Genomic DNA, 21,022 nt, shown 5'->3' with positions numbered 1-21,022 from the left:
AAATACTGCCACATTACCTTATAGGAGTAGGTAATATAAGTTAACCTTAACATACGATTGCACCCTAGACTAGTAATATTCCTTTATAACTTTATCAATGTCTTATGCTAGCTATCTTCAAATGTTATGAGCAAAACTATTTAATACTCTTTATTATTTTTCCACATTGCTTAGTCAAAAATAAATTTGAGCAGTTCTGGATTTCTATGGTTAGTTTATTCTCGAATTTTGGACCAAAATAAAATTATTTATTATATAGTATGGCTCGTAAAGATCTATTGGATGTGATTCATCTAGTGATATTAATGTCTTATGCATTTCTCTTATAAAATATTGTACATTAGATATTTAGAATTAGAAAATAATAGGAATTGATAGAAAACAATCGTAATTAGCTAATTGTCAGATATTCTAATCAAAATCGAGTAAATTTTAGCTCTAACTATGAGTTTTATAGTAATAAAAACAGTGAATTTTGTATTTTACTAAACAGTCCTAAAATAGAGAATTGTTTGTTGCAACGTAGACAAATTTTGCATTTGTTTTAAAAGATATAAAATTATCTTCAACATGCTGGTAATCCAGTTTTACTCTGTTAATCTTTTGGCTAGCTAGCGTAGATAATATTAACAGTTTCATTTTAAGTTTTGAACCGGAAAATTATTTTGTGTATTTAATTATTGAATAATTTAAATGTATAGATATTATGAGTATAATGAATAAAATAAATTAATCGGGCGATACAAAATATAATTGAGTTTTAAATGAAACGCCAATTTTATAGTAATTAAAGGTATGTAAAAAAATAAAGTAAAATATCTCTATGTTAAGTAATGTAAATATACTACGAATTATTTTACTTATATATTTGAAAGATTTAAAAGAACAAGTTTTAATAATTGCTGAATAGTTTTCGGTTTTTGTTTAGTAAATATCAAATTATTTGTCCGAGTGTCTAATTATCCTGTAAATTATAAAGAAAATATATATTATTTGTGCCAAATTGACATTTGTTTTATTTTTATATAAGTATAGCATACATTACATAACATCTATAAAAAATATTTCATTTCAATTGTACTAATATTATTCTGACCTATTTTTCATAACTTCGAAAGAATCGCATGTGTATAAAATTAAACATACATACTTTTGGAATATTGTGTGATTTTATAATTTTAACTTTTTCTTCGCTGCTTTGAGTCTGATAACACCTGGCTCATATATTTTTTCTAAGATTGCTGAAAAAGTTAGACGAAAAGGCAAGTGTTGGCTATACTATAAGTAACCAAGTATAGTCAATTTTTATTCTCATTTCCCTTTTTCTATTAAAAGACTTTTCATTTCATGAAAAGGTTTACGTGACGTACGTTTAATATTACAGTACAAAGGTCACGAATCATAGGGTTAATACAATAGAATAGAATAGAAAGATATTTATTCCAAAAAATATTTAAAAATTAATAAATTATAACTTATGACAAGTTCATATTTGTACATTCATTAATTAAAACATAATCTTGCAATTATAGTTATCGTAAATTATATTGTATTCTGAAGATTGGTTTACCTCGACCCAAACCTCGCTAACCGGGCAAACCATATCAACGTATTAATAGCATTCATGCAAACAATATGTTATACAAATAAAATATAGTTCATATCTATTATAGTATTCAGATAATAATAGTATTCAAAAATAAATATTAATGTAAAATTTTCATGAGAAATGAATGCAAGTAAATTGTTAATGTACTGTGTCTAATGCTCAATGGATGGTAAATATATACACTATACTATAATATTATGTATATAGGTCATTATAAAAATCTTGGTAATGAGAATAATGAGTTGTGACATTCGTACACTATCAATTTAGTACCCACCATATCATTTGACGGCCGAGTTGTGTAAAATTGTCTACATTTTAGAGAGAAAATATGAAACTCTACGCGTTTATTTTTATTTTCAATTGTGTACATTTTTCCATGTCGTTGAACTGTTTTTGGAATTCATGTAAATATACAAAGTTTTCAAGTAAAACTCCGTATAACTGTATTAGGGGTGATATCAGGGATTCTGCTGTAAAGCTTGACGGTAAGTTATTTAATTAAAGTGTGCGTTAATTAATTGCTTAGGGTTTTCAGCGGACCTTGATGAAGCTATTGTTAATTACTTACCATAAATACTCTACGCAATCTAAGTCAATCTATTAATTTGTTTGTTTTACACGATCATAATGTAATAGTTAAATTATTGCAACTTATGCGCCTTTTTATAAAAAGAGAGAATTTAATTACTTTGATGTAATATAGTACATCAAAGTAATTAAATTGTATCTTTTATATAAAGGCATATAGATTGTTTATTGATTGATTTACGTAAATTATTAAAGAATTTACATAATTAAATTGTCTTTATCTTATCGAGCTTTAAATGAGATTTAATTAAAAATATATCTACCTACTAAATTATTGTAAATAAATATTTTGTATTATAAAAGTTTACTTAACTTAGAATAAATAATACCTTCCTATTATACATAATAGAAAATAAGTACGTTCTATGTTCTTTGCATTGAAACGAATGGAGTATTTAAGTAAGTGTAATAATTAATAATAATAAACATATAAGCATAAGTACTTAGTGAATTAAATGACTGAACTGAATGCATTTGCCTCATTTAGTAAAGCCACTAAATAAAATAAATAAAATAAATAAATAAATAAAGCTTTATTTTGTCCATAAGATATAGTTACAGTTTCAGTTACAATTTAAGTACAATATTAGAACAGTTTAGATACCAATCAAGATAATACAATTAAATAAAGTTAATTTAAGTACTAGGTAGGTTTCTATATGGACCCCGTACGGGTAAAAGCCTCCCCCAAAGAATGCCACGAACGGGGCAACGGAACGGGGAACGATATTGTTTAGCCGTTAGCGTGATAATATTTATATGAACAATTCCTTACAAGCATCAAATGGACGGTGGAATTTTACACAAGGTGGAATACACAAGTTTACTGATCTCGAATAGTTTATATCCCAAAGATATTTTATGAGTTGATGGGAATATGTTAATAGTTGTATCTAGTTGATGTAACATGAATGATGAAATCATAAATTAGTTATCAACCTGATAAATGCATAATTGGGCCCGGATGTACGTTCTACACCCATGCCTCGTTATCATAGTGATAGACCTTTTTTTAACATACAATTTTAAACTACTACAATATTTTAAATTCCGCATATGACGTTAAAATGTGTAGCGTGTTGTATGACATAACAATTAAATATGAAAATATTGAATAACTTTTAAGTTATTAAATTTTTTTGTTTTATAGCGATAGAGACTTTCTTCTTAAAAAAATCTCATAATTAATATTCATTCAAAAATGACATTTTTATATTACATCTCGTGAAATAATTAGTTTGTAAAATGTACCTCTACAATGGTAGAGGCTTGGTAGAGGTGTCTAATGTCTATAGCATAATATTGGATTTTTAAGGATGTGAAGTTATTAGTATTTGGACAATAGTAAGGCACGGCAAGCGAAGTCCAGGAGCAATTTATAACCTCCCTATGAAAGACGCAATACTACTTCGAAGTAAAGTTAAATCCACTTATGACAAAGGAAATAGGTTTATGTGTGCACAAGATGTAGAAAACTTGATTAATTGGCAAGTTGACAACGAATTGTTTGATAAACCTCAAAGCTTAACCAGAGAGGGCTATCAAGAAATGTTCGGGATTGGAAAGAGGTTAAGAGAGGCCTTTATACAACTGTTGGACAACGTGGAAAATGCAAGCTATATTATACGATCGGCCTATGGAGATTGGGTTGAAGATGGCGTGCCCGGATTCGTTGAAGGCTTGTCGAACAACAAGAGTATGGATATTCAGTATTTGGCTCAGCAAAATGATAGTTTAGCGGTATGTTATACGTGCATCATAGTTTGTTAAAAGTTCCTTGTATCATGCATGTTGCGGAAGAATTTCTCAGTTAATAAATCAAATACAAATCCATAAAGAGCTTTCATACACATGAAGGCCCTTTAGATATATTTTTTATCCTTAAATATTGTTGCGTTACTATTATTGTACTTATACAATTGATAAGTTGTATGTTCTGAGTAGTAATTGTTTTTTTTAGTAGTAACTAAAAAAACAAGTGTCCTATGAATATTTGTGCATAAAAATACAATCTTTATTACAGGTTTATTATAGATGTCCGAAGTACATGAAGGAAGTTCGAAGAAATCTTGAAACATATATCGAATTTAATACATATCTTGAAACAAAGGAATACCTCTCTGTAAGTAGTAAATAATAAATATATACAGATGAATGATGCTTATCTGAAAATTATTACGTATATAAGTTGAGAATCACTTCGCTTCCTTAAAATAAGTAATAATGTAACAAAATAAAGGTGTATGTTATTGTTTAAAAAGTACTGCTTATTGCAGTTTTATATTATTGCTTGGAAGATGAATTCGTAATAGCTCCGTAGGGAGTTTATTTGTTAGTAGAAGTTTTGGCAATGCTAGTTTTTTTTTACATTATTTACTACATCACTTATTTTGATAAAATTAAGACAATCAGAAAAGTTATAGAATATTAAAATGCATTTTTCTAAACGCATAAATGAAAAAGTGTAGGTACTATTTACCTATGAATATTTTAACCAAATTTAGATTCATAGAATATAGCTAACATTAAATTGTTTCCTTTGCTGCTATAAATATAAAAAAATCACGAAAACAAAATACTCAAATAACAAAACAAAATGTATTCAGATACGAAACAGATGAAATGTTTTTGAATATTGATCCACCATACGTTTCAGGCAAAAAAGAGAATAGAAAATCGAGTTGGCGCGGAGCTTACAAATGATAACATTATTGGCTTCTATGACCTTTGTCGGTATGCCTGGTCAGCCATCGACAATAAACCAAGTCCCTGGTGCGCTTTATTCTCAGTAAAAGACCTTGAAATTATGGAATACGGAGGAGATTTGAGACATTATTACAGGAACGGCTTTGGCAATCAAATTAATGTACGCATGGGAGAGATAGTCATGTCTGATCTATTCAAGAAGTTCGAAGAAGCAAAAAATGGAAGTGGTGTCAAAATTGTAGCGAATTTTAGCCATGCTACCATGATGGATATGGTTGTATCAGCTCTCGGAGTATTTAACGATGAAATGCTGCTCACGGGTACATTTCGTAACGTGAATAGAAAATGGCGTTCTTCAAAAGTATCTGCATTCGCAGCGAACTTAATTGCAGTTTTGTATAGGTATTGTCTTTTAAATACGATAAATGTTTAATACTTGCTAATTGAGAAAGCTGGCCGACCTAATTGGCACGTTAGATTGACCTTGTTTTTGTGCCAGTAGGTGGATTTTGAACTCTAGTATTGGGAAAAAAAGTTGTGATAGTTTTATTTCTCGTGAATGCATGTTCTGAGTGCGATTACGCAGAATTTGCTTTGTGTTGTTACTGGAATACAAGGGATGTTTACGATAGAAATATATTGGTTTGGATATTTCACTTTAGTGTAACGATAAATTGAATTTTGATATTGTATTCCTTTACCTATATTTTAAGTTACCTAAGTCCAGTATCCTTGCATGTATTTCGCATTTTTTTCACTTTTCATTTATCAATCTCCTGAATGATACCTATTGTTCTAAGTTTCGGGAATCAAACCCCACTCCTCACATTTCTACGTTAGATATGTGAAATACTCAACATTATTAATATACTACGAATGTAACTGATATGATCACATTTAATTGATCTGATAGAATGTGATGATTAATTATTGTATGGTGGGGTTCTAAATTGTCTACTTCCATTAAATAGATCAATTGTTAAAGTAACAGGGGGAAATACACTCGTACATACATACAAACGCGAGACGGGTAAAGTTACACTGTTTACATATGTAATCCCAACCTATGACATTCTCTATTTGTGTGTATATATTCATATGATCAAAATTTGTTTGTGTAGGATATAATTGTATTCGTGAGAATTCCAATTGTTAATTGATCACCTTAAAATAACGTAACACTAAATAGTATCTATACATAAAATGTGGGTCTCACATTATGGATATTAACTGTCTAGTAGAGAAAGGACGACATTTTTCATCCTAGTTATTGAACTAAAGTAACCCTATTCGAATCAAATCGTCAGTAAAACCATTATGGGGACAAGTTAAATAACATCCCTTTTTTGCTCACAAATGGAGGTCGTTAACAATTTTCATAAATTTACAGATGCGGAGGAAACGTTTACAAAGTGGGATTTTATTTAAATGAAGAGCTTTTAACATCAATGTGTGATAACGGAATATGTTCGTGGCAAGAATTTGAAAATAAATTGAAACCATTTCTAAACGTAACGCTTGATAATATGTGTTATTAAAATATGTCTGTTTTGAAAAACGACGACCTGAAGAATTGTGAGAGAAGCTTAATTTGTATCAAAGTATAAACTCATCCAATAATAGCTTTAGTTGTTTTCTCCAATGCGAGTAACATTTCGCAAGTTGAAAATTAAGAAATAATAGAGCTTTCAAAAAGCCTGGATTTAAAAGCACACTTGAAGAGGAGACATCAACGGGAGACTCATAATATTATTATATAAGTAAAATATAATTCTTCAAAACTTACTTGTAACAATAATTCATACTTTTTTGCGACGATTGCTTTTATGATTTTCCTTTGTGTTCAAAAGAGGTTGTAATACACATAGAACCGATGATAAACGACGAAGAAATAATGGACTTATAAGAGACGAAAGCAATCTACCGGTTCGTCAACTCTCTTTCAAGCGATTATAATTCTGTACGACTTGTCCTTGAACCTAGTCAAGTTTATACTTAATAAACTAATTTATGCATTTCAAGTGTTTTTTTGCCGATCCTCTTATCCACTAAATTTATAACCAGCGATAAATATTTGTTTTTATTTTACATTAGTTTCTCAAATCGAATACTAATGGTGAGGCTTCCATTTCAAGATTATGCGCTCTCAGAGTTAGACATCTCATAATAAAATCAAGATGAAGATAATTTTATTAAATTTGCTCCTTTGTTGCTTCGTTAATTCTGTAATTTCCTACTATTGTTACTGGAATACGGGATGTCCATACAAATATTTATCGAGTGAAACGCCTTATAATTTAGTAAGAGGTGATATACGCGACTCAGTAGTCAAATTAGAAGGTAAGATTCAATGAAGTTGAGTATCTCATAACTTGAAACTTTTCTGCTATATATAAAATTCTTAGATTTCAAAAATCGACTTTGATATTGAAAATCAAGTCGGTATTTAAATTAAATTGTAAGGTAAGTATATCTGTTTTTTATCCTTCGAATGTGGTTAATTCGTTTAAAAAAATAAATGGATTTTTTAATCAAAATATAACTCATGCACTTTTCATGCACTTTTCATCATTTTTCCCAAGCTCTGACTGTTAGTATTCAGTTGAATAGTTTATTTATATCTTACTATGTCTTGCTGCAAATTAGTATTAGTAAATTAGTTTCTCGAAATGACAAGTCGCTAAAATTAAGTTTGGGTCGGTATCTGGTCGGATCTAAATTAATCAAAGTCTCAGTTATCAAAACGTGAAACCGAACCCTGCGAACGATATTGAAACTGAGCATATTGTTATAATATCTATTAATAGATAAGTCTTATTTGCAATCATTACTCGATTTGTCTTAGAATTTGTCTCTCGTACATATACTTTGATTTTAATATACGAGTAGTTGCGAACATCATAAATATCATATTGTCATAAACAAACAAATCGTTCGAAATCGCAATGCAAATTAATTTTTGCAATCCATTTTATTTACTGTTATGTGAATCCATAAAATAAAAATGCAAATATTCTGCCTTGTCGAACAAAAATAAAAATACTACATTTTTTTAGGTTGTGAACCTGTAAGTGTCTGGGGAATATACAGACATGGTAAAACATATCCCGATCTGACTACCGGTAGAGCTATGAAAGAAGCAGTATCTCTTAGAAAATACATATTTTCGAGTTACGAAAAGGGACACAGTTCATTATGCGCTCAAGATGTGGAAAATTTACGCAATTGGGAATTTGACGGCAAAATGTTTGAGAACAAGGAGGATATAACTGATGAGGGTCGCAAAGAAATGCTATTTCTGGGGAAACGCTTAAGGGAAGCGTTCCCTGATATTTTGAATGATGTACAAACAAGTACTTCAACATTTAGATCTGCGAATGGCAAATGGTTCGAAAATAGTTTAAAGGAATTTGTCAAAGGATTGGGACTTAAAAATGTCGCCATTGATAAGCCCAAAACGGGATATGATGATATTGCTGTAAGCAACATTAAAAGATTGATTAATTTTTATGTCTGAATAAATTAAATTTAAGTTCATGATATATATTAAAATTTCATTTTATTTCAGCCGTCAGCTACTAGTGAAAAGTCTACGAAAAATAATGTGGTCTTGGACGTAGAAATGAGTAAATATCTAAACACATCAGACTATCTTGTTGTAAGTATGTTCAAAATAAAAAGTAATGGTACTGCCTTCTTAATGAAATAAAAAAATAAATTTTATTATTTTAATAACAACAGTGCTTCACAATTTTATGTACAAATGTGTTTTAGACTTCTATATACATTCTAGATACATAAACGTTTCTTTGTATGTAGGTTAAGGATCGTATTCAGCGTCGAACCGGGATCGATTATGTTCTCACAGATGACAACGTTACGGCTTTGTATAATCTGTGTCGCTACACGTGGTCGGGGATCGACGGCAAGGCGAGTCCCTGGTGTGCACTCTTCACGAAAGACGACTTGCAAGTTTTGGAATATGAAGAAGACTTGAGACATTTCTATTCAAATGGTTACGGATCTCCCGTCAGCGCACTTTTGGGAGGTGTGCCTTTGGCGGACCTTTTTGGAAATTTCGAGAAGGTCAAACTCGGGGAAGGGAAGAAGTTCGTGTCGTATGTTACTTATACAGATACTCTAGAACAAATTTACACCGCGCTTGGTCTGTTTAAAGATAACAGCCCGTTAACAGGCACACAAAGAGACCCAGAGAGAAAATGGAGGACCAGTGTTATGTCCGTGTATTCAGGAAATTTCTTAGCAGTATTACACAGGTCGGTGCAAAGAGTATTTTGTTAAAATTATAAGGATTACGAACTCGCTGGAGCGTATTAAAAATTAAAGCACTCTATGATATTTTTAAAGCTTCTTACCACATTTAAAAATTTCTCTCAAATTTAAAATTACTCATTTTTCATAAACTCGCTGTTCTAATTATAGTTGGATGTTTAAAATTGTTTGGTAGAGCTAATTACTTAATATCTCAAATAATCTCTCATAATACATTATTTATGTAGGTATGCGGTATATTTGGGTCCTACTAAAGTTAATTTCCGTTTGAAATTTTGTTCCGTTCTCTTGAAAAATTTAAAGCCACAATAGTAAAGCTCCATTTTAAATTCTTTTTAATTTAATTAACTATTAATCTATATAACAATTAAATTTGCAGATGTAAAAGTGAAAGCCAGGAAGATGACTACAGCGTTGTTTTCTACATGAACGAGGAGCCTATAAGATCGTTATGTGGAGACGGCGTGTGTTCTTGGCAGGAATTGAAGTCGAAAACAAATTGAACTCGTTCATTGTGGACCTCATTTTTTGTGAATATCTGCCCTAAATCTTTTACTGATTGTGTCGTATCAGTGCTGTGTATGTAGGTTATATAACGAAATAAATAAATAAGTATTAATTTGTAGTTTTTTTTACCTTATTAGCAACACAACAATATTTATATAATTCTTTTAAAACACAATTCAATATTTAACAGTATTTTTATTGAATTTGATATTTTTGATTTTATGGCATTCAAATGCTTTATAATTAATATTCATAATATAATAAAATTTGATCACGAGTATTTTTATTTCTAAAATGAATAAAAATTTCATTTTATAATAAATCCATACCGGAATATATTGGTATAAAATAAATACATTATGTTTATTTTAAAGTTAATTCCAACGAGTTTTACGAAGACAACACCACGAATTACATTAGTACAACGAGAATTACCCTTGACTTCTTTGGTCTTTTGCTTTGGTTTAAAACCAAAGCTCAATGACTTAATTAGTACAAAAACTACTTAAACTTTTAGCTTTTGCTAAACTGACATATTTTTTTTCACTAAGCAGATGCTAAGTAGCTATAAAAACCTAATGTTTCCACAAAGGCTCAACTGTGAACAGTATGCAAAACGAATAGAATACTTTTTAGAGAAAAATAAACATTTTAAACCACAGTTTAACATTTGTTCAGGTGACTCTCACAAACTGCAGCTACATAGTTGGTACACGAAATGTGTACGAAAAACAATTAAAGCGCAACCGTCAGCTTTTTTACAGTTTTTGTATGAAATTTAAAATAAAAGGTTGTTTATTTTGCTTCCATAATACCTACGTATTACGTAAGCATTGACAAGTTGTTTTGTTACAAATAGTTATTTATTAAAAAATCTTAACTATGAAAAATGCAGTTTCATCAAGAGTTATCAATACAAAGTATAAAATACTAGTAAATTAATAAAGAAAATAATTCATTATTTACGCATTAATTCAATCACTCAATTATTCATAATAATAAACACATTTGAAATGACTTAGTATAGAAATAATGCGGCTCAAGTATAAAATTGTCCGAAAACAAGTTTATTACGAAAAACTTGTTTTACCCTTTAGAGTTGAACGTTCTCTATCAGCTGATAATAAATAGATTTTGTTTGGTGTGAGATTGGGAATCCATACTAATATTATAAATGCGAAAGTAACTCTGTCTGTCTGTCTGTCTGTTGCTTAATCACGCCTAAACTACTGAACCAATTTGCATGAAATTTGGTATGGAGATATTTTGATACCCGAGAAAGGACATAGGCTACCTTTTATTGCGAAATATGTACCACGGGCGAAGCCGGGGCGGACCACTAGTAAATAATAATACTAATACTAAGATGAAATGAAATGATAGATCGTGCTTTACTTTTTTAATTTTATTTATTTTGAAGTAATAAGAAATTTACAACTAGAGTAAAGAACTATTTATAACAAGAATTCTTATTAGGAAAACACGCTTGTTGATCTTGAATGAACCTTCTTAAACATGTAATAACATAGAATTTGTAATTCAATTTGCTGAAAACACAAATTAAATATGTACAATGTGTTGCTCTTGGGACTCTATAAGCTGGCTGACTATTTACTAAATGTACCTGATGGAATTATCGTATACAACAAAAAGCAGTTTTGCTTGTTATCTATTCATAGTTGTGTCCACCTGGATTTCAGTGGCTTTCAAACAAGCAATGTATTGCACAAAACTTTATGTATATACAAACAGACTTAATTCCTATGCTGTCTAGAAAATTCTAGAATGTTTTACACAAGTCACAACCAACAACTATTTGGTACGAAAATAAAACATTTTAGCTATGTTCCTTAATCGGGAATCGAACATCTCTTTGAACTTTTTAGCTTTTTGACTTCGAAAAAATTGTGATATATTTATGAGTATTTATATTTATTTAAGTAATTCGAAATGTTCTGCTTACAAATATACAAAAAAATTGTGATTATGACCTGTTTTATTTTTATATTTAAATGAAATTTCCCGCTTATGAATAGCGAACAAGTAACAATTAATTATTGAAGCTAGCTATTAATTATTGTAATATATTTTTGCAATAATTATTTCAAAGTAAATTTCCCAAGATAAAAAGAAATACGAGTAAATAACTCTATAATAAATAATTCGTTCCACACATCGCACAAAATACCTGGGCGTTAAAGGATAATATTTTGTATCTCAGTAAAACGTTTCGGTGGAAACATGCTGCGAAAATTAAACACCAATGGCAGGTCTATTAACAGCGTTCAATTTAACCTATCTTTTTCGCAATCACAGCTCAATTGGCGAACCGATCTTTGAAAGCTCAATCAAATAAATTAGTTTCAAGAATACGTTGATTCGAATTTATTTTTAATGTTTTTAAATTATATTGGAATTAAATAGTAAATATTTTGTTTAATATTCAGTACAGAAATACCTGGTGTATGGTAAGTTTTATTAATAAAATGTGTTTTATCTAATTAAATTAATATTGGAAAATTTCTCTGTAGAAAATAATCAGTTGGAAATAACATTTTTTTTTTCAATTCTATACGACAACTTGTTGACGTACCTAATGCTTTTAACCCGTTACAAACATTTAAATACCTACTGTATAAGTTCATTTTTCATTTATATTTATTCGCCAATAAACTTAGGTATCAACGCGTTAAGGTTCGCTAGGGAATAAAAGATACGATGAAACGGCATCACAGAAGAAATAAACATTTTTAATATATCAATTTTTTATTTCATTTTGATCAATTGCTATTAGAGGTAAACTAATAATAATTTGTTTGATATATACAAATCTGTTGGCTGAAAAATTGCAAAAGAATCATATGCTATGTCCTACCACAAAACGTGGCGATCTATCAAAAAGTTATAATTTAATTTTAGACCCTTTTTGGAAGGAAGGAACGATCATAACTTATAACAGTAACCGCAAAACATTGCTTATAAATCTCGTGGAATATGTAGATGAATAAAGTTATTTACCTATTTTACTACTGTTCCGAAGTAGGTAGGAATTTTAGTTAAAAGGACAAATTTCTAATTTTAGGGCCGATTAAAGTATTCACAATAATATAAGATGTCACTTGTAAAATGTCAAACGGGCAAGTAACACATTTTTGAAATGGTTGTAACTTGTTTGTACTATATTCATCGAATAAGAAATGGATGGATTGAAAAATTGACTCATAATCACTGAACTTATAATGAGAATAATTAATTATCACATTTTGGGATCTCATAGTATAATTTTCATATCAAAATATATGTAGCTAATACACGCAACTTTATCTGCTGTCAAATGGAATATTTTTATCCGTATATTGCAACATTTTTCATTGATGCTCCGCTCCTAATGGTCGAAGCGTGATGTAATATAGTATTCCCTGATAAATGGATTATATAGCTCAAAAAGAGATTTTCCATTTAAATCTGTAGTCATTGAGACCTGAATATTCAACAACACAAACAAATACAGCTTAATTGTTTTAAATATTTATCTGCAAGACCCTAAAGCTTCATTTTATAATGCTTGACAGAGAAAGAATCACCATTCCAATACTTTAATTAAATAAACTTCATATTTGAAATGGTATTTCAAACCAATACAAAGTTTTAAATATTATTGCATTTGCCTTTGATCATCCGTTCGTTCTAGTTCAAATGGTCTGTATATTTGCATAACAAGCCGTTTGATTCAAATCTACATACACGCTCTATCCGAACTTAGGAACACAAATACAGTTGGATATTAAATACTGGGTATTTCAAGTACAAAAATATTAAAAACCCGCCTTTTGAGTCACATATCAGTTTTCTATTTGGTTTATTTACTGTTATACGCGCTTTTCAGAATGGGTTGAGGTTTGTAGATTTTTAAGATAAAAATTTTACTCTAATTCCACTGATGTCTCTTACTTTTAATTGTATGAAATTAAAGGATAATTATAAAGGTATAAGGGTTTCAAACCAGTAGGCCTACTTACTGGCTTGTATCGCTACGTTTAAGTACGAATTATGTTTTATAATCATTGACTTGAACAATAAAATCTCAGCTGTCGCTTTTGTAGTTTTTTAAATAATACTACAGGTCAATGACACACAAAATACATATAAAATATGTATATGAGATACATAATATTATTATTGCAGATTCCTCGCATGTGATTAATGATTATGAATAATTTTATTTTTTCTTATCTCCTATGAGCAAATACAATTAGAACATAATGAATAAAACTAAAGCAAAGAAGCTAATATATTTTTTTCATTTTCATTATGTTATGTTCACAAGGATAATTTATTAAAAGACCAATTATTTTTTCTTACCCTTCTACTGGTGTTATTTATGCGAGTCATAAAATCGCATCCTCAACGTTTATTAAACGTGATTATAAAACGTGTTCAAAGTGCCCTCTATATGATATTTCCTTCAGAAAACTCATAATGTTATTGACATTGATATAATGTACATTATAGGCATCTTTGTCAATGATATTTTGCTTTAACTCGAAAGCAAACAGCTCCATAGAAGTGTCGTGAAGAAGTTCAGTTATTAACGACGCTACTGGCAATTAATCTTAAATAATACCCAAATGTTAAACAATAGTAAAGGTGAATTCAAAGACCCTCGTCCGAAGCCCTCGACATTAAGTCAAAATATCAAGTAATACCCATTTATGTTCGCGAGTCGCTACGACAATATGACAATCTATAAAACACGAATTTTGAACGACTAATAAATTATACGATTCATGATTTATTGTTATTGATTAATAAAATCAAATAAATAATCAGAAGGTATCCTTTGATTTGATTAGTTATTCATATACTTAAATAAATTTAAATCCGTTGTACATTTAGAATTTTAGACTTTTTAACGGATTACGAACACGTCATTATATTTTACATCATTTAGGATAATTTCTATAATATTCCAAACAAAACGATTAAACATAAATTGTTGTCTCTTTTTTTTTGTTTGTTATTTTCGACTTTGAAATCAATGTGTGTGACAACTATGTTTTTTTTGTAGAGACTTGATAAAAACTGATTAACAGCACAGCTCTCCTAATAATCCATCATGTTGACCGAGGAAGAGTTGATGCATATCAAATGTAATATTAAGGTACACATGCTTACAAAAAAATGTGGAAAAAAGTTCCAATAAAAATATTATTATTATTATAATATATATAAGTTATTCTTACGGGGATTTGCCACCATAGAGGCGAATTAAAATAAAGCCCGTTTGATCTCTATCTACATGCCAAATTCCATTCAAATCGGATTATCGGCATTACCGTGAAAGCATCAGCTGTCAGATACACGTATATTTGTTTCGATGACTCGTTTGATCGCCAATTTGAAAAGAATTAAAAAGTATGAAACTGCATAAATGGAAAGTGGATAGTAGCCAATCTGGCTACTTAAGATCACGCACTAGCTGGAAAAGTTTATGTAAAAGCAGTTAAAACAGCATTAGAATTAAAAAAACACACATTTTCATCCATACGGATGTTTGTCTATGTTTGTGTACGTCGGCAATTGAATCGCCACCTCTGGTTTGATCTCTCGGGAGTATTCCAGTCAATGCCACCTAATGTCACAGTGCATAAAGAAGCCTATTGAAGATTCGTGCTGACGGTACACAATGTGCTATTTTCTTTGTCTTCCTTGTTATACTTCCCAGAACATGTCACGTTGGGGAGACGTATCGTTCCGCGAACGCTTACGTTTTTCCTTTTAATTCCTGTTAGCTAATAAAATTTTGCAGATGCTCTGCCCGGGTATAACCGCTTTGAACGGACCATTCATATAACACATTCATTTGGTTTAGAGTGGTTTAGAAAAGAATTTATAAAAACGTCCTCGTTTTATATTATTTAACCGACATAGGTTGGTACCTATTATAGAAGTACTTTCATTATAAATGTAATATAAATAATCTTAAAACCTATTTAGACTCTTAATAAGTTATTTAACCAGTACCTATCATTCCTAAGAGGCTTCCACGTATCTACTTTAAGCAAGATTCACCAGTTTAAAAACATATCCGACTCTTGTTAGAATCATAAAATCGGTTTTGGCTTCATTCCAAGTATATTAAAGTGCTATTACAAAATTGATTTCTATGTTGTATGAGATATCATTTTAAAACCATAAATGGAATTATTACCTATCTAAATAATATATAAAACATTATATTTTAGTTTTCCCAGAGTCTCTAGCTAAAAGATGGAAATGCATATTTACCAAATATAGAAATTGAGTAGTACCTAATCAAACAATATTTTGTGTACCTATGAAATACATTACGCTAAGTCTAATGATTTTATTATATTGTTATGTGGATGGTTTAGATCTGGTGATCCGTAGGTACTTCAAGTAGCCTACCTCAAATACAGCTGAATATTCAATTTTGTATTATATTTTTTATCTATTATTGTATTAGGTAAAAATATTGGAAATAAAATAAATGAATAATTACAAAGTAACAATCATTATTCCTCAACAACTTTATTCAAAAGCGTCCAACTTTACATAAAACCACTAAGCCAGTATAAAAGAGAAATAGTCAATTAGTGAACAGTTCATGACCACGTCACTTCTTTGTTTCAAACTTCACAAACAAATGGTTGGACATAGTTCAAAGTGCTATCATGGCTTTTAGCCGAGTTCTGACTTACAAGCTTATACAAACAAACACTGGACAATGTTATTATAGATAGATGGATTAAATCCTTTAACAGTTTCAGAATTGATTATACGAGATATGTTTGGTTTAAACCTGACTATTGCAAAGAGTTTTAAAATGTATCATGTTAGAAAAGGAAATAAGAAGAAAACTTACAAACTGTGCTTAGAATCTGTAGGATTTAAGTGATTTTAGACGTCATATATTATACCAAAAATTGGCTACTTTCATAGAAATACTCTATCAATAATATTTTACGCTCATAAATATTTAATTCAAATAAATAGAGAAGAATATTGAAAATTTAATATCACCTGAATAGTAATAAAATCACTATAATGCAGTAAATACAGGTCAGTCGGAATATATTTTCCGCTTACACGAGCAAAAGTGTTCTAAATTACGTTAGCCGCGTTTGCTTGAATCTCCTAACTAAAACAGGACTTTCCTCAAGTTTATCACAGCAAATATCAAAAGAAAACACTTTAATGTTGTCTGAACGTGCATCGCGTTACGTAACATGTAAACGTAACAAAAGATAAACGATGTTCTAAGGATGTTACAAATCTCTAAGGGTGAGCTTAAATTGTTACGTCTTAAATGTAAACAAAAAGTTTTTGAGATTTCTACTTTACTATGTTAGGAGCCAGGGTTATTAATGTATGTAACAAATAATGGTGTTACTAATACATGATTTATTTGTTAATTCTTTCAAAACATATCAATAAATGCTATAAAACAAAAAATTTAACTATCGTATTTTAATAAGATACTAATTATTAAAAAATGTTTGTTTGGTAAAGTAAGTTAAGTAATTTTCATTTATGTCTTATGCCCTGAGAAAATAAGGCAACTCATTTCTGGAAAGCGAAGAGCATTAACAAAGAATTATTATTTGTAGCAATTATGTCAATTACCTATCTACGTGAGAGCCCAGAAATGTTTTAGGAATGTGTACATTTCAGTTCGTTCATTTAACCTTTTTTATACAGTTTCATAGAATAGGAAATATAATATTATATGAAGACAAAATATAATTTCATGCATGCTGTTTAACTTTTTCGAGAATTTAGTAACTCAGCACGTAGAGTATAAAGTTTAAATTCATAATAAAGTCTGAACACACTAAAGAAAATTATTCTATAGAAATGAAACTTATGTTTTATATTATCTACATATTTAACTTAACTGTTATAATTTACCTTTTAACATAAATCACAGGTTAGACTCTATTAACAGAGCAAAATAATAAAAAACCATTGAGTAAATAAAAATTATTTTAAATAAAAACAGAAAATATTTTCTTAACGTTCGATGTGGGTCGTGGGTGTAATAAAATAGTGATTGAACAAAAATAATAAGAAAAAGATGTCGGCTCATACCTACGCAGTACAAAACCTACACAGTTCTAAAAAATTCAAGTATTTTATGGATTCACATCAAAATATTTTATATATTGGTAGATTTTGACGACATTATTAATTTATGCACGAGATTTCTCCGTATTCTGAAGAATAAAACATTTAAGTCATTTATTAGTGTTTGTGGTAAATCTAAAATTTTAATATCAATTTATTTAAGAAACTTAAATTTTGAATTCTCTCTGTATTCAATCTATTAATAGGTAGGTATATATATCCTGTATAAATAATCACTACATAGTATAAAACAAAGTCGCTTTCTACAGAGAAAGTCGCTTTCAAGGGACAGCCCTATGTCCCTATGTCCCTTTGTATGCTTAAATCTTTAAAACTTCGCAACGGATTTTGATGCGGTTTTTTTAAATAGATAGAGTGATTCAAGAGGAAGGTTTTAGTATATAATTTATTAGGTTTTAGACAAAGCGGGCGAAGCCGCAGGCGGTAAGCTAGTTAAATAAAATATCTAACATAAAAGGTGGGTAAAGCTTTTGTCACAACGCGAACGTAGGTAGGTATACTTAAACACAATATCTTACTTTCATTTATAAAACAACTGTATCTCTCACATTTCAATAAATAATAATTAATTAATGGTAAATACCATTGCCATCTAAATCTGTTTTAAAATTTTAATAATATAGTAATGTTGTTATAAAAATTTAATAATGATTCACAATTTAATGCTAAATGCACTAACAAAATTTATAAGCTTTTTTCATACCTTTTCACTAACCGTTGACGAATTATTACAACCGAAGAAAAATAAATACATTCTTGAATATATTAGAGCGTCATCTATGTAAAAAATAAGAACTTAAAATCATTGCTCATGAGGGTAATTTTATTCGCTTTTCCTATAAGCATCAGCAGGAATTAAACTATGAATTTGCTTGTTTCATGCCAATACCGATAGATAGAGCTGAAATCTAAATAATACGATTTCTAAATTATATTCAGTACCTATTTAGGTTATTACTTTGAATTAATATTACTGCAAGCAATAGAGCCAATCAAAAAACAAAGATATTATAAATATTTAAAGTTTCTGACTTTGTGTATATTATGTTTCGTGTACATATATGTTTTTTTGTGAAGGGTGTCGACGGGTTCGAAGAATTTTATGACTTCATAGTAGATTTAATATTAAAAACAATAATCCTATCCTTCTAATATTATAAATGCGAAAGTTTGTGAGGAAAGATGCATATGTGTAGATATGTATGTGTTCTTTCACGCAAATACTACAGAACCGATTACAATGAAATTTAGCACACATATAGAGGCTAACTTGGATTAACACATAGGATGATAGGATAGGTTTTATCCGGGAAATCCCAAGAGAACGAGAACCGCGGGTTTTCCTTTGAAAACGCGGGCGCAGCCGCGGGCAGAAAGCTAGTATCAACATAAAAGTATGTTGTGCTGTTTGTTCTCTAATTATTTATTAGATATGAAAAAAATATTTTTTTTTATCTAAAGCTGTTGACATGTCCTTTGAACGAAGCATGAATATTTATCAAAATAAATGATATTCACATCAAGATCACTAATTTATGAGTAAAATTTGTCCTTTAAAACATGTTAGTTGTTTTTGATATAAAATTAACGATCAATAAAGTGCGTATGGGTTGGCTAGGCGGTGGTTCTTAATACTGTTGATAATAATAATAAGTATCTAGATATTTCATTTAAATATTTTATTCTATGCAATATCATTGGAATATTTTTAAAATGTAATTGGTAGGTAAACTTCTATAAAAATAATACTTTCTTTTCCTGAAACAATCTTTTGTGCATAAGGTGTTTATAAAATTTAATTGAGTTTTTTCATTCAGTGATTAAAACGAAACTAAATCATATATGAGAATAAAAGGAAAATAAAACGCAGTTTGTATACGTTTATTATTCATAAACCTTTTACACATGTGTAGGTATCTTTTAAATAATTCCTTTATTAACGCACAACAAATATAATAACATTTATTTATTTTATACATCTAATTGATTAATTTTTTTGATGCTTCCCATTCCAAAGCTTTTTAAAATTATACACTTAAACAAAGAATATGACTATTAATATTATGTAACATTTATAATAATTAAGTACGAGTAGCAATCTCTGCTTGTAGATGAGACAGATTAGTTTTAAATGTATTACCAAACATTTTGTAAGACAGTATTCGTGAAGAATTAAAAACAATCTATTATAGCATACACTTTGAATCCAATGACAAGTTTTATAGGTACTCGATTAGACAATTTAGTTGCATACAAATAGTAAATACCTAAAAGAAATAACCAATAAAGTATAACCTCTCTACGTAAATAACATAAGTTTTCAAGGACCTTTCCTAAATTCTCCACTACGATATGCCAATATACCCCTCATAGAATCACACACTACGAATCCATACAACACTTTCCAATTAACAACTTTCCAAATTCCAATCCTAGTAATTGTCCACTAATTAAGGTTAAAATAATATTTAATATAAGTATAATTCAAACTATCTTCTACGAACAAATTCAAATACAGCTTCAATTGTCATATAAATACTTATTATATTTTGTTCTATATTTTGGAACATTTCAGGTTTAACTGTTAAAATATAATATTTTCTGGGCAATTTTTTATGCTTATAAACTTTCAGTAGGTAACGTTAATATAATATATCTTTCGGACTTCGGGCCTTTCGGACTTCTATGTCATTATTTTGAAATGTTACCTTGTACTTTTTGATCATTAACTTTGTCCTGTATGTTTTTGTCTTGTTTGTCTCTTTAGTTGGTTATAAGATCAGAAAAGCTTCCAATCATTTTCATGCTACAGTAAAAATGTTCCATTCGTTACAAATAAATTGAATACATAAAAATTGACATACTTTACACTTCAGTAGTCTGTCACTTATAATCTGTACTTGTAAATATAAATATAAATAAATAAAGTCGTAGAGCCGATAATAGTAATATTTTTTTAGAAATAAAGTTTTGACATGAACAACAGGTGTGGAAAGGTACAAACATCTATGTTATATTACATTCTAAAAGCATTGATCTAAACACAAAAGTATCCTAAAATTAAATACGTATGAAATACGATGTTGAACTAATATTACACTTAAACGTTACACTAAAATTTATGTGCAGAGATTTAACAGAATTTGA

General features: G+C 29.3%; 2 protein-coding genes across 2 annotated transcripts; both read left to right on the top strand.

Annotated features, from left to right (window-relative positions):
* The first annotated feature begins 1,879 nt into the window (after window positions 1–1,879).
* Window positions 1,880–5,339, top strand: LOC123692644 (multiple inositol polyphosphate phosphatase 1-like). The gene is made up of 4 exons (XM_045637413.1): window positions 1,880–2,097; window positions 3,516–3,940; window positions 4,224–4,322; window positions 4,857–5,339. Exons 1-4 carry the CDS (start codon window positions 1,941–1,943, stop codon window positions 5,337–5,339), a joined length of 1,164 nt encoding a protein of 387 aa, XP_045493369.1. The 5' UTR covers window positions 1,880–1,940.
* Window positions 5,340–7,053: 1,714 nt separating this feature from the next.
* Window positions 7,054–9,777, top strand: LOC123692390 (multiple inositol polyphosphate phosphatase 1-like). The gene is made up of 5 exons (XM_045637129.1): window positions 7,054–7,246; window positions 7,963–8,384; window positions 8,475–8,564; window positions 8,726–9,183; window positions 9,579–9,777. Exons 1-5 carry the CDS (start codon window positions 7,084–7,086, stop codon window positions 9,700–9,702), a joined length of 1,257 nt encoding a protein of 418 aa, XP_045493085.1. The 5' UTR covers window positions 7,054–7,083; the 3' UTR covers window positions 9,703–9,777.
* The last annotated feature ends 11,245 nt before the right edge of the window (window positions 9,778–21,022 follow it).

This window comes from Colias croceus, chromosome 6, assembly GCF_905220415.1.
Source record: "Colias croceus chromosome 6, ilColCroc2.1".
NCBI lineage: Eukaryota > Metazoa > Arthropoda > Insecta > Lepidoptera > Pieridae > Colias > Colias croceus.
Note: the sequence above shows the minus strand (reverse complement) of the source record. Positions and strands in the feature narration are given on the sequence as shown.

What these genes read in the sequence shown, in the direction of transcription:
- LOC123692644 (XM_045637413.1), top strand. Translation starts at nt 1,941, where the DNA reads ATGAAACTCTACGCGTTTATTTTTATTTTCAATTGTGTACATTTTTCC. An exon ending in AGCAAAATGATAGTTTAGCG is followed by an intron (nt 3,941 to 4,223) that starts GTATGTTATACG and finishes TCTTTATTACAG; the next exon opens with GTTTATTATAGATGTCCGAA. An exon ending in AAACAAAGGAATACCTCTCT is followed by an intron (nt 4,323 to 4,856) that starts GTAAGTAGTAAA and finishes CATACGTTTCAG; the next exon opens with GCAAAAAAGAGAATAGAAAA.
- LOC123692390 (XM_045637129.1), top strand. Translation starts at nt 7,084, where the DNA reads ATGAAGATAATTTTATTAAATTTGCTCCTTTGTTGCTTCGTTAATTCT. An exon ending in CGGGATATGATGATATTGCT is followed by an intron (nt 8,385 to 8,474) that starts GTAAGCAACATT and finishes ATTTTATTTCAG; the next exon opens with CCGTCAGCTACTAGTGAAAA. An exon ending in ACACATCAGACTATCTTGTT is followed by an intron (nt 8,565 to 8,725) that starts GTAAGTATGTTC and finishes CTTTGTATGTAG; the next exon opens with GTTAAGGATCGTATTCAGCG.